Source organism: Macrotis lagotis, chromosome 1 (genome assembly GCF_037893015.1).
Source record: "Macrotis lagotis isolate mMagLag1 chromosome 1, bilby.v1.9.chrom.fasta, whole genome shotgun sequence".
NCBI lineage: Eukaryota > Metazoa > Chordata > Mammalia > Peramelemorphia > Peramelidae > Macrotis > Macrotis lagotis.
In genome coordinates this window covers 911,474,474-911,487,255 of record NC_133658.1, presented here as the reverse complement: position 1 = coordinate 911,487,255, position 12,782 = coordinate 911,474,474, and the positions used below count along the sequence as shown (strand labels likewise).

Sequence of the window (12,782 nt, the reverse complement as noted above, 5' to 3'; positions counted from 1 at the left end):
AAATCAAAGCTATCTAGACATATGGAAAATCCTCCAAATGGCTAATAATGAAGCAAGTGCAAATCAAACCAACTTTATATTTCCAGCTCACATTGATCAGATCAACAAAGTCAAATATGGGAAGTGGTGTTAGGTGACAGTCGCATGGGTGGAACTCTGACTTTAATTGGATATTCTGGACAGCAACTTACATCTTTTGCCAAAAGGTTTCTGAAGTGTAGATATCTTTTGATTAAACAATCCTTCAAAGTTAAAAAGAAAGAGGAAAAGAACTTATCTTCATATAGCTGGACATGAAGGGATTATTTATTGATTAGAGAATGGCTTGATAAAATATAGTATATGGACACAATGATTGTGCTGAAAATGAAGAAAGATGATTTTAGAGAAATATGAGGAAATTTATATGACCTGATGATGTATGAAGACAGAAAAACCTGGACAACCCTTTATACTTTAGTAAAAATATTGTTCTAAGAAACAACTCCAACAGACTTTAAAGTAATGCAATTATCAATAAAGCTTCCTGAGGACTATGTATGAAAATGTACCCACTTCATTATAGAAAGGCGATAGATTCATATGCAAATTAAAACACACATTTTGGAGTATGGCAAATATGGGAATTTCTTTTGCATGAATATACTTATTTGTTACAAGAAATTTTTTATGTTCTTTTCCAGTTGGCATTTGAAGGTGATAGAGAACAAAACAAATGCTTGATAATTAAACATAACAGAATGCTTACTGATATCTCTTAAAAATGTAGTGTGAGTGCTGAAAAAACATTTTCCAATATGGAATTTTGCTCATTTTATATATGAGTAGAGGAAAAAAACCTCCGACAACAAGATCCCCATCTCTGTGGTATGTGGGGCTGAAAGTCCTTTCTAAGGAGCAGTGGGTCCATTTCTCCCTGCACAAGGAGACTGGCAGCTGCAGGAGCAGGAAGAAGAAAAGGAGGAAGAACATCAGAGAGACTGCTTTCCAGTTCACAGTCAAGATCCACCTGACTTCTGTCTAAGTTTGTGATTTGCTCTGGAGAAAGAAAATCACCAAGGTATAGCAACTTCAGGTGTCTTGGGAAGAGAAACCTCTCCTGCAGATGAGCTGTCTCTTCTCTGAGAAACTGTTCCACCTTTGATCTGACCACCCACACTTGTGGAATTACAATACAATATGACTCTAGCTCATGTCCAAGACAGAAATACTGCTAGCTAGTCCAGGGTGCATTTATAAGGATTTGCTTTGACTAAGATCACTGAAAGTGCCCTTGTTAGTGTATATGGATGGTAACCTGTGATGGCAATTACCCACTCAGAGAGAGGTCAGTTCATGAGGGACACTAGTTACCACTGCTGCTAGGGGCTCTGCACCTGTGTCACTGTGTCTGAGTGAAAATACATGTTTTTCTTACTCCTTCACAACTCCTGTGTCCTCAGCATCTCCAGTTAGGATAAATTAGGTGGGAGTCCCAGTGTCCACTCAAGAAGCAAGGGAATCTCCTGGCAGATCAGAAGTTATGAAGCTATGAACCTGTGCTCTTTCAATGACTCGGGGCTTGTGTAAGTTGCACCAGAGCAGTCAGTATGATGTGACAAAGTAGTAGTAATCAAATGGCTAGACTTTAGATGATCCCACCCTCCTACCCTTACCCCCTTCACATCTGCAAATCAGAAGCTCTAAAATCTAGGATTACTCTGAGTATTGTTCTCTGACACAGACCCTGTAGAGTGTATCTTTTCACTAGTTCTTTCAGTAGAACATAGAGATTTTTTTCAGCAGCTGTTAACTGACAAAGACCCCAATTGGTGATTGGGTTGGGCTTTCTAACAAATCCTGTTGCAGGAGAGTCCATCTTTGTTTATTCCTGTAAGTTCATTAACCACCACCTCAGCTTTTGACTCGTCTAATTGTGGACCAAGCACATTAGATTTCAGTTCTGCCCCTGAAAGAAGAGACCACAGAAGTGCCATGTCTTTATCATTTGAAGATCAGTGATATCATGAAATGAATCATTTAAATTTATAACAGGAATTCAATAAACTGAATATTTATTGGCAACATACTCCTGCAATGGTAAAAGGATTTTTCTCAATGGAGAAGACTTTAAACCATTGTATTTTTGAGTATAGTTTTTAATCCTAAATTCTATCTGCATGGTCCTAAGGCAAAAGACTAAAGACAAAATACAAATAATCCCTATTCTAAAAATATTTCATTCTTCTGTCAACAAAGCTGGAAGAGGAAAAAAAGTTGCTTCTTTTCTGGGATCTGTGATGATGCTTGAAGACTGATGGTAGTAAATGATATGTTAGCAATATGGTGGCAAAGATACATTGAGTTTTCTTCTTGTCTCTTCACATCACACTGAGTTGGGCATTCTCTTCTACTAAAGACTTTGATATGCTAATAATATACAGACTACAGAGTTGAGCCTCAACATAGTTTGGTGGGAGATCTTCTACTTTTTGGAAGTCAGAAATACTATTTCTAGTATCAGATTATATAACTGGTGTTTTGATAGAGGTGATGGGGAAGAGAAGAAAGTGAAGAAAAATAAGGAGAAGAAAGTGGAAGAAAAAGAAAGAAAATGAAGTTGGTTAAAAGAAGTAAGAGAAGCAGAGGAAGTTAAGAAAAATGGAAGAAAAAGAAAGGAAAAATGAGTGGGGGAAAAAAGAAAAGGGGGCTGCTAGGTGGCACAGTGGATATTACACCAGCCCCGGAGTTAGGAGGACCTGAGTTCAAATCTGGTCTCAGACACTTAATAATTACCTAGCTGTGTGGCCTTGGGCAAGCCACTTAACCCAGCTTGCCTTGCAAAAAAAAAAACCTAAAAAAAAGAGAAGGAAGAGAAGAAGTAGCATGATGGAAATGGAAAGAAAATAATTGTAATAATTGATGCTGGTGGTAGTGGTGGTGGTGATGGTATCATCAATGCTGCAGAGAAGAATAAAGCAATGGAAGGAAAAGGAGAAAGATGAGAAGGAAAAAAGAAAAAAGATATTAAGAAATGAATCACATGTCTACAACATTTCCTCTTTTGTAATAGGATTTTCCATAGCAATCATATATCCTAATTTCTGTATCATTATTTTCATTTTCAAGACCAAAAAACCCAACTAAGGCAGAGATGGAAAGAACTTATTTTGATTACATATTCCAGGACAGAATCCAAGTCTGAGTATTTTAATACTTCTTCCAGTATACTACATTGCCTGTCAATGAAATTATTTCGATCTTTAGGCTACAGTGAGAAAGAGTTAAAGTTTTCTTCAGTTTAAAGATCAACCATGATTCCAAATGGCTTTAGTTTTAACTGTCCCCTTTGGGATATTCTGAAAAGACAATTTGAGGTTACTCAATTTAATTGCCATTCTGTGGAAAACTGTAATTTCATTCGTGAAATACAGTTGAATTATATTTCATTCTGAACAAGAGTTGAACAGTTAACTTTAGTTCAATGGAAAATGTTCCAAAGGAAATTTCTGAGGGGAATGGAGAAATTTGAGCTTCTATCCTATTAGAACTGGAATGTTGTACTGTTGTTCCATTGTTTTGGATGACTTAACAGTGAGAGTTGTTGATAAGCTAATTCTAGCTTCCAACATCTTTATTTTCCTGCCTTTGTAGAGTGCAAAGTCAAACTTTTCTCATAATCAGTGAATTCTAGAAATATTTATATTTTTGGCCTGAGCTCAGGACAGACACTTCAGTATCTGAAATGACCTCTTATAGATGCTCTTCAATACATCAGGGCAGCTAGGTATCATAGAGGATAGAGCACCAACCCTGTAGTGAGTGGGACGTCAGTTCAAATCCAGACTCATTCACTCAACCCTTATTACATGTGTGACCCTGGGCAAATCACTTAACCCCGATTACCTCACATCCAGTGCCATCTTCAGTCATCCTGATTCATAACTGGACATTGGATCCAGATGGCTTCAGAGGAAAAAAATAAGGCTGGCAAATTAGCACAGAACCCTCCTCACTTAAATCCAGTTCTCTTGCTTGTCTTGGTATTACCTCCCTGATGTCACGATCTTCTCTGAGAATGGAGGACAATGCCCAATCTAAACTGTGACATTAAGAAGTGAACAGAGTGGTTCAAGTTTTGTCTGACAAGGGCAGAGTACAATACAACTATCACTGTATGAACTGAAAATTGAGGCGATGCTCATCATTTGGGGAATGGTTGAACAAATTGTGACATATGAATATAATGGAACACTTGTTCTATAAGAAATCATGAGACAGGATTTCAGAATAGCCTGGAAAGACTTGCATGATTTGGTGCTGAGGGAAATGAACAGAACCAGAAGAACATTACACACATTATTAACAACATGAAGTGATGATCAGCTATGATGTAATTGTTCATTTCAGCATACAATAATCAAAGACAATTCTGAAAGACCTGATGGAAAATACCATCCATATCCAGAGAAGAAACTGTGAAGTTTAAATGAAGACCAAAGCATACTATCTTCAATTTTTAAAAGTTATCTTATGAATTATATCATTTTTTCGTTCTAATACTTTTTTTCCTTCCACTTGGATTTGATTCTTCTTTTACAACATGATTAATATGAATCTATGTTTAGCATGGTTACACATGTAGAGCCTATATTGCATTGCTCTCTGTCAGGGGAGGAGAGAGAAAAGAAAGGGAGGGAGAAAAATGTAAAACTCAAAACTTTGCCCAAAAAAAGATTGGTAAAGATTATGTTGCATGTAGTTGGAAAAATAAATAAAAAGAACATTTAAATCTAAAAAAGAAAAAAGAAGTATTACTTTATTCCTCATTCTTATGCCTTTCTTATTTTGGCAGGATCATATAAGGTATTTTAATTTATTATCACACTAATTCATGTTGACTTACAAGCCATTTAAATTCCTAAATCTTTTGTTCATATGTTGAAGTCTATTTCTCTTCAATGGAAAAAAAAGAGAACAACAAAACTCATATCAAGTATCTATCTATATCTATATCTAATCTATATCTATATCATCTATCTATCTATCTATCTATCTATCTATCTATCTATCTATCTATCTATCTATCTATCTATCTATTGGGAAGCAAAACAAATCTCTCCATTGACCATAACCAAATATACTCTGAGTACATCCCACTGTCAGGAGAATGGTGAGTATGTTTTATCATGAGTCCTTTGGGATCATTTCTTGCTTTTCTAGATGTCTCATTATATGTTTTTGGTATGCTATCAAGATTTTCCATAGTTTTCCTTCCAATAAGCACGATTTTTTTTCATTTCATGTCTGCAGTCACCGTCTGCAGGGATCCTTAAGCTCAAGAATATATAATATGCCACTGTTTCCATTTCTTCCCCCTCTATTCGTCAGGAAACAATGGGAACAGTGATGAAGATCTATTTTTTGATGTTAAGCTTCAAATCAGTTTTTTGATGTTTTCTTATTTCACCCCTCAACAAAAAACTTCTTAATTCTTCACTTTCTGTTATTGGAGTGACAAAATCTGCAAATATAAGACTGTTGATTTTTCTCTTGGAAAACTTAATTCTGCTTTGTGATTCATTCAACCTGGCTTTTCACATGATGTACTCTGCACATAAGTCAACTATCTTAAACCAATTATTTATTTGATTTTTGGTTCTAACTTTGCTTCTTGACTAATATACCGATTCATCAGGAAATAAGTGAGATAATTTGGCATTTCGAAAACTTGCCACATTTTGTTTGGATCTACACAGTTAAAATGTTTTAGTGTTGTCAATGAAGCAGAAATAGATGTAGAAGTAAAACTCTCTGGCTTTCCCCATAATCCAGTGAATGATGACAGTTTGATCTCTATTTTTCTCCCCTTCTTTGAAGATAGTCTGCTCTTCTGGAAACTGATGGTTCACCTGTTGCTGAAGTCTAGCTTGCAAAATCTTACACATTTCCTTGCTGCCATATGAAATGCGTGCAGTTAAATAATCTGAACATTCATTACCATTGCCATTCTCTAGGACTGAAACAGAAATTGGTCTTTGATAATCCAGTAGTCAATGTTGAGCTTTCCAATTTAGCTGACATAGACTGTAATACTTTAGCAGCATCAACTTTTATGATTTTTAAATAGCTCAGTTGGAATTCTATGACTTGCAATTCTTTATTCTAATACTTACCTGACTTTATCTCTCAATATACCTGATTTTAGATCAGTAATCACATCATTATAGTTATTGGAGTTATTAAGACCTTTTTTGTATAGTTCTTTTGTACATTATTGCAAACCATTTTTAATCTTTTCTAATTCTGATAAATCCCTACCACGTTCTCTCTTATGTTCATTTTTCCATGAAAACATTCCATACTTGAAAAGACCTATTTTCTTTTCCATTCTATTGTTTAAATCTATTCCTTTGCATTGCTCATGAAAAAAAACCTTACCTTTTGTTAGTATTCTCTGAAATTTTTCATTTGGTTGGGTATTTCTTTCCCTTACTCCTCTACCTTTCACTTTCCTTTCCTCAGCTGTAGGTAAAGCCTCATCAGTCAGGGCTTGTGTTATTTTGGTCTTCCTTTTCTTTGGAATGTGCAATAGTGTGAACCTCTATAGTTCTTTAGGCATTCTGTCACCATATCTAATCCCTTAAATCTATTAATCAATTCCACTTCATATTAATAAGTCCCAGACATTGTTTTAACTGACTATTTAAAGGTTTTACAGTTTGGCTTCACAATATATAAAATCTATGTGATTTCTATATTGACCATCTATTAATGTCCATGTGTAGAATTGCCTTTATGGTTGTATTCATTATGAATCCTCTAGAATCTATTATTATTCTTCAAGATGCCCATAAACTAGGAAACTAGGTAGTATAGTAGGCAAAGTACCAGGATTGGAGTCAGGGAAAGATTCATCTTCCTGTGTTCAAATCTAGCTTCAGACACTTACTAGCTGTGTAACCCTGGGCAAGTCACTTAACCCTGTTAGTATATGTTCCTCTTCTATGAAATGAATTGAAGGAAAGAGGAAAACCACTCAAATATCTGTCAAAAAATCCCAGGGAGGGGGGTGGAGCCAAGATGGTGGCAGGAAAAGAGCCTCTCTTAGATGCTCTCACCAAACTATTTCAAAAAACTTTAAAATTGTGACTCTAAATTTTCGAGTGACAGAACCCACAGAAAGATCTAGTGAGGCAATTTTCCAGTCCAAGGTAACCTGGAAAATAGTGGAAAAACTCTGTTCCATGGGGTTGGAGGGGTGACAGTGCCAGAGTGAAGGAACTTCAGCCTCCCAGGAACAGCCCTAGGTGGGAGTGGGAGCTCCCAGCAGCAGAAGCAGTTTCCTGACCTGCACCCCAGGGACCACCAAGCACAACTTGGAAGATCAGCAGGGAGACCTCTGCCAGAGCGAGTGCAAAGCCCAGGCCCTCAGTGTGGTTGGGCCACTCAGTGCAGCCACTGCAGCCCAGATCCAGGAAACAGAAGCAAGCCATGGAGCTGACCAGTGGGAGCCTCCGGACAGCTGCACTCTGAGTGCTCGGCCCACTGAAGGTAAGGGAGTGCAGGGAGACTTCCAAGGTCTATCCTCTGTCCCTGGAACAGGACTCTGGGGCTTTGGCCACATTCAGACCCTGGTTGCAGTCTGGGCCCCCCATAGAGGAGGGGACCCCCACCCCCTCACAGCCCTGTGGCAGAGGGGTGAGTTTGTGGTCATTCACAGACCAGGAGAGCATTCAGAGCCTCACACACTGAGGTCCTTGGGGGGGGGGGGTGTCCCAATAATACTTAAAAGATCAGGAAGCATCCCCAAACCAGGCACAGGCTGGGGAAATGATTAAACAGAAAAAAAAAGTAATCTGACCATAGACAATTACTTTGGTCCCACGGAGGACCAAAATACTCATCTGAAGATGAGAAAGTCCAAGTTTCTGCATCTACAGACTCCAAGAAATAAAGAAGTTGGGCTCAGGCTATGACAGAAATCAAAAAAGATTTTGAAAAGCAAGTTAGGGAGATAGAAGAAAAATTGGGAAAAGAAATGATAGAGATGCAGTAAAATTTCCATTTCAAAATATATGTTGTCAGTTCATGTGTCTACTTAAAGATAAAAATGTTATGATGGTAAGCCAAAGGATAATTAGCTATTGGAAGATGTCTGGATATTTGAGTCTCCTGATCAGTAATATCCTACTTCTGTGCTAGGGTTGTAATCCATTTCCTAAGCTTGTTTCTTCCCTCTTTCTGTCTAGAATGCTTATAACATTGTCCAATATTTTCTGTTTCTCATTGCATTGGTTTTTTTATCCAAATCTTTGCTACACTCTCTATAGAAACCTGATTTTCTTATATTAATATATTTTAATATGTTATACTACACCCCCAAATGTCTTTTTTTCCCTTAAATTTCCTTAAACTATTTAAGTAAATGTTCCTACCTTGAATTTCATTCTACCAACTATCCTGATACCTCTGAATTCTGTTTCCTGGAAAATTTAGCTCTGCCTTTCTCTTGAATAACAATCAGAGGAATCCTTACTGTTCCCTTTCCTAGAGTTTCAGGAAACAGCTAGATTTAAAAATGACCTAACATGCTAAATTATTAAAAGGAAGGAATACAGGGATCCTTAGAGTGGTACATTTTGTCATTGCCCAACCTGTAGAGGTGGGTAGGAGATAATTTATGAGTGGTGACATGTAGGGGAAACGAATTCATGCTTGATTTTACATAGAATTTGAGACAGAAAAGCAGAGTTGTCAGGGGTATAAATGTGTTTCTATGTGATTATCTCCTATTTCAGGTTTGGAATCTAGAGAACCAGATTTTCCATTTAGGTCATTTATTGAAGAGTTGATAGTTTTCTAGGAAAAGGAACACTGCCATCTTCTGGGAGCTCAGGAAAATGCCTGAGTTGGAGAGAGTGCAATGAAATAAATTCTCCAACTGATGTTGCTTGTCCTTCATTTTTTTTTTTTTTTTTTGGTTTTTGCAAGGCAATGGGGTTAAGTGGCTTGCCCAAGGCCATGCAGCTAGGCAATTATTAAGTGTCTGAGGCCACATTTGAACTCAGGTCTTCCTGACTCCACTGAGCCACCTAGCCGCCCCGTTTGTCCTTCATTTTCAAAGAAGAGCATGACATAATGGAAGTGATGCCATGACAAGCACATGATTTGGATTTGAGTGGGGGTGGCTTGGCTAAATCACCAGGCTCACTTTCTTTTCCAGAGTCATCTGGGTCCAGTGGCCAGATATGAAATAGGAAGAGTGGAGATGTTCTGGATGGGAGGCAAGTAGGGTTTAAATGACTTGCCCAAAGGCACACAGCTAGGAAATATCTGAGGCTGGACTTGAACTTGGGTCCTCTTGACTCCAGGACTGGGACCTCTATCCTCTGCACCACCTAACTACCCAATGAAGTAAATATTTACTAACTGGAAAGCTAAGGAGAGTTGCATAAACTTAGTTTTGAGGCACAGTTATAGTTCATACAAGGTAGGATGTGAACTGAGAACTTTAGGTCAGGAAAGTCCCCTGAATAAAGACTTTCAAATAAAGTATTCACAAAACTAGGCTAATTCTTAAGTTTACCCTATAATTATTATCTTCATTACTGTTTTAAGTCTAGATAAGCAATTGAACATTAACTGACCTCAGATTTATAATGCTCATACAGAACATTTCACAACCAGAAGAAGCTAATTCTTAGTGACATCATCCTTCCCTCTCTTCCTTATTTTTATGAGCAATATCATCCTCTGACTCCCTCAGGTTTATACTTTTTTTTTTTTTTTAGGTTTTTGCAAGGCATATAGGGTTAAGTGGCTTGCCCACGGCCACACAGTTAGGTAATTATTAAGTGTCTGTGGCTGGATTTGAACTCAGATCCTCCTGACTCCAGGGCTGGTGCTCTATCCATTGTGCCATCTAGCTGCCCCTCCTCAGGTTATACTTTAGGAGTCATCCTGAACACTCTCTGCCACCCCTTACTACACATCCAATCTCTTAAGGACTTACTGACTGCATCTTCTCTCTTTGGACACTCCCATCACTCTTGTGTAAATTCTCATCACTTAACATGTGGATTATAGCAATGGGTGGACTTGCCTGTCTTTAGCCTCCACCCACTCCAATCTCCTTTCCATTCAGCCACTAAAGTAATTTCCCTAAAGGTAAGTCAACTTAACTCACTCTCCAACTCATTCAATTCCAGTGGCTCCATTACTATCATGATCAAACACAAAATGCTCCATCTGCCATTCAAAGTCCTTCACAAACTAGCCCCTTTTACTGGTCTTCTGACTGTTCTACACATAAGACACTTTCTCATTTTCTGGATAATTTCCATGTCTGGAATGTTTTCAGCCCTCATTTCCTCTGACTGCCTTCCCTGTTTTCTTTGAATATAAAATCCTGTCTCCACAGGAAACTTTTTCTAACCCTTTTAATTCCAATGCCTTTCCTTTGTTAATTATTTCCTATTTATCCTGCATACAGTTTATTTGTCTTTGTGTGTATGTGTGTGTGTGTTGTGTGTGTGTGTTGTGTGTGTGTGTGTGTGTGTGTGTGTGTATTTTTAATTGTCTCCCTCATTAGACTGTCAATTGATCACAGAGATTTTCTTTTACCTTTTTGTCTTCCCAGAGCTTAGCACAGGCCCAGTGACATTGTAGACTTCATTTTGAATTTACTATTTAATCTGGTGGAAGGTTTTGCTCTAAGCCTAATTTCTTTCAGGTTGCTTTCCAATAATAAATTGTGTTTTTGTGGTTTATTGAACAGTAGACTGAGTTCTACATTTTTCTGATTCTTCTAGTCTGTTTTTCTTTTTCTTTTTTAAGAGGACGGCTTCAAAATACAATTAGAGGTCTAGAAATGTTCTTTTCACTTCATTAACCCATTTTCATCATTTTCATGAATATAATAGACATTTTGTTTCTATAAATAACTGTTATAATTTTATCCAGTTTTTTTGCAATATCCTTTTTAAAAAAATTTTTAAAACTTTTTTTTAATTTAAGGCAATGGTGTTAAGTGACTTGTCCAAGGACACAAAGCTAGGCAATTATTAAGTGTCTGAGGCTGGATTTGAACTCAGGTCCTCCTGACTGCAGGGCCAGTGCTCTATCCACTGCACCACCTAGCTGCCCCTGCAACATCCTTTTGATAACTGAATTGGTATAGCATTAAAACTGTACATTAATTTTGATAACATAATTTTATTTTATTGTTATGGTTCCACCATGAATACTGAATAGCTTTAGGCATTGGAGGTTTTCTTTAAGGAGCAATTTGTAATTTAGTAGATTGAGGTTCACATATTTTATCTATTTTGTAATTATTTGGAATGGGACTTCTTTGTCTCTTACTGTGCCTCAGATTTTACTGTCATTTTGAGGAAATGTTTATTTTGTAGGTTTATTTTGTAGATATACACCTTTATTGAAGCTAATGGGCATATTTTATTTATTTTTTACTATCTTTTGTATTTTTTCCCCTTGTCTGATTTCTGTTTGCTTTTCTAGACCCATATCAAATAATAGCAAGGAGAATGGAACTTTTATTTTTCTCCTATAAATACAACATATACAGCAGGATACTTATACAGGAGTATAAGCTAAGAAGTTTTTATTATATCTGCATATATATATGCTATGTGATTTTAGTTTTAGAGTGGTTTTACAGTATTTGCAAGTTCCCACTATTCCTATTATTTGAAGATAATGAAGATAATGAAGATAAAACCCATGTAGGGTTTTTTATGGAATTGTATGTCCATTTTTTCTTTTTTTTCATTCTTTCAATATACTTCCTAACTCTAGATTTGATATCAGAATTGGGCTTTGTCATATGTCTAGATGGAAGATGTGGTCTGGTCTTGTTCATTTCTTGTGGTGTTGCCCATTGTGTTATTTCAGAATTTTAGGGACATTTCAGACTAGAAATCTGAAAATTTTTAGTGCTCTCAAAGAAGTCTGATCGAGGGCAATGTCTTTCTCCTTTCCCTTGACTAAACTGTGAAAGTTCCTCACTTGTTTGGATATAAAAAAATAGTAAAAATGCTACACTGTAGTCACTATGATTCAGGTAGCAAGCCCTGATGGATCAGATTTACTCTGAACAATAGGTTTTCCTTTGATCCTGTATTCCTACCCTGGATATTCTTTGTTTCCCCTAATATTTTACTTTTCCCAGTTGCATTCTTAAAAAATTGACTTCCAAGTTTTCTTTCTTTCTCTCTCACTACCTCCCTTCTTGAGATGGTAAAGAAACTAATAGTTTATACATATTCAGTTATGCAAAGATATTACCACATTAGTCATGCTGTGAAAGAAGACACAGACCCAAAGAAAAAAAAATGAAAAAAATCACAGAAAGTGAAAAATAATATGCTTAAATCTGCATTCAAATTGGAGGTGGCTGATAGTTTTCATCATGCGTCCTTTGGAATTGTTTTGGGTCATTGTATTGCTGAGAATAGTTAAGTTGTTCACGGTTGATCATTACTTCACAATGTTCTCCCTAGTTTTACTAACTTCATTTTGCATCAGTTATTTGATATTCTTCTACAGGATTTAGACTAGGCTAAAAGTTCAAAAATAGAGACCTTGCTCTTCTGGGTATTAGGCTAAATTTATTCAATTGTTTCTCAACATCTTTCTCTCTCTCAATATAGCACTTATATCTTGTTCCCACTCTGTACACCCCTTGGTGTAGGTTCTTTCTCAGTCTGCCCTGGGATCTGTGACCTGCAACTGTTGTGGTAGTCATCAAAGCTTCTAGATTCTTCCCATTCTGTTGCTCA

The 12,782-nt window shown here is 36.9% G+C and overlaps 1 protein-coding gene across 1 annotated transcript in view; it reads right to left on the bottom strand.

Moving 5' to 3' along the window:
* LOC141508937 (vomeronasal type-2 receptor 26-like) overlaps positions 1-12,782 on the bottom strand; it is a 35,149-nt gene that overhangs the window by 9,479 nt on the left and 12,888 nt on the right. Inside the window, 1 exon segment of the mRNA XM_074218035.1 lies at positions 749-1,020. Coding sequence (XP_074074136.1) covers positions 749-1,020 — 272 coding nt within the window.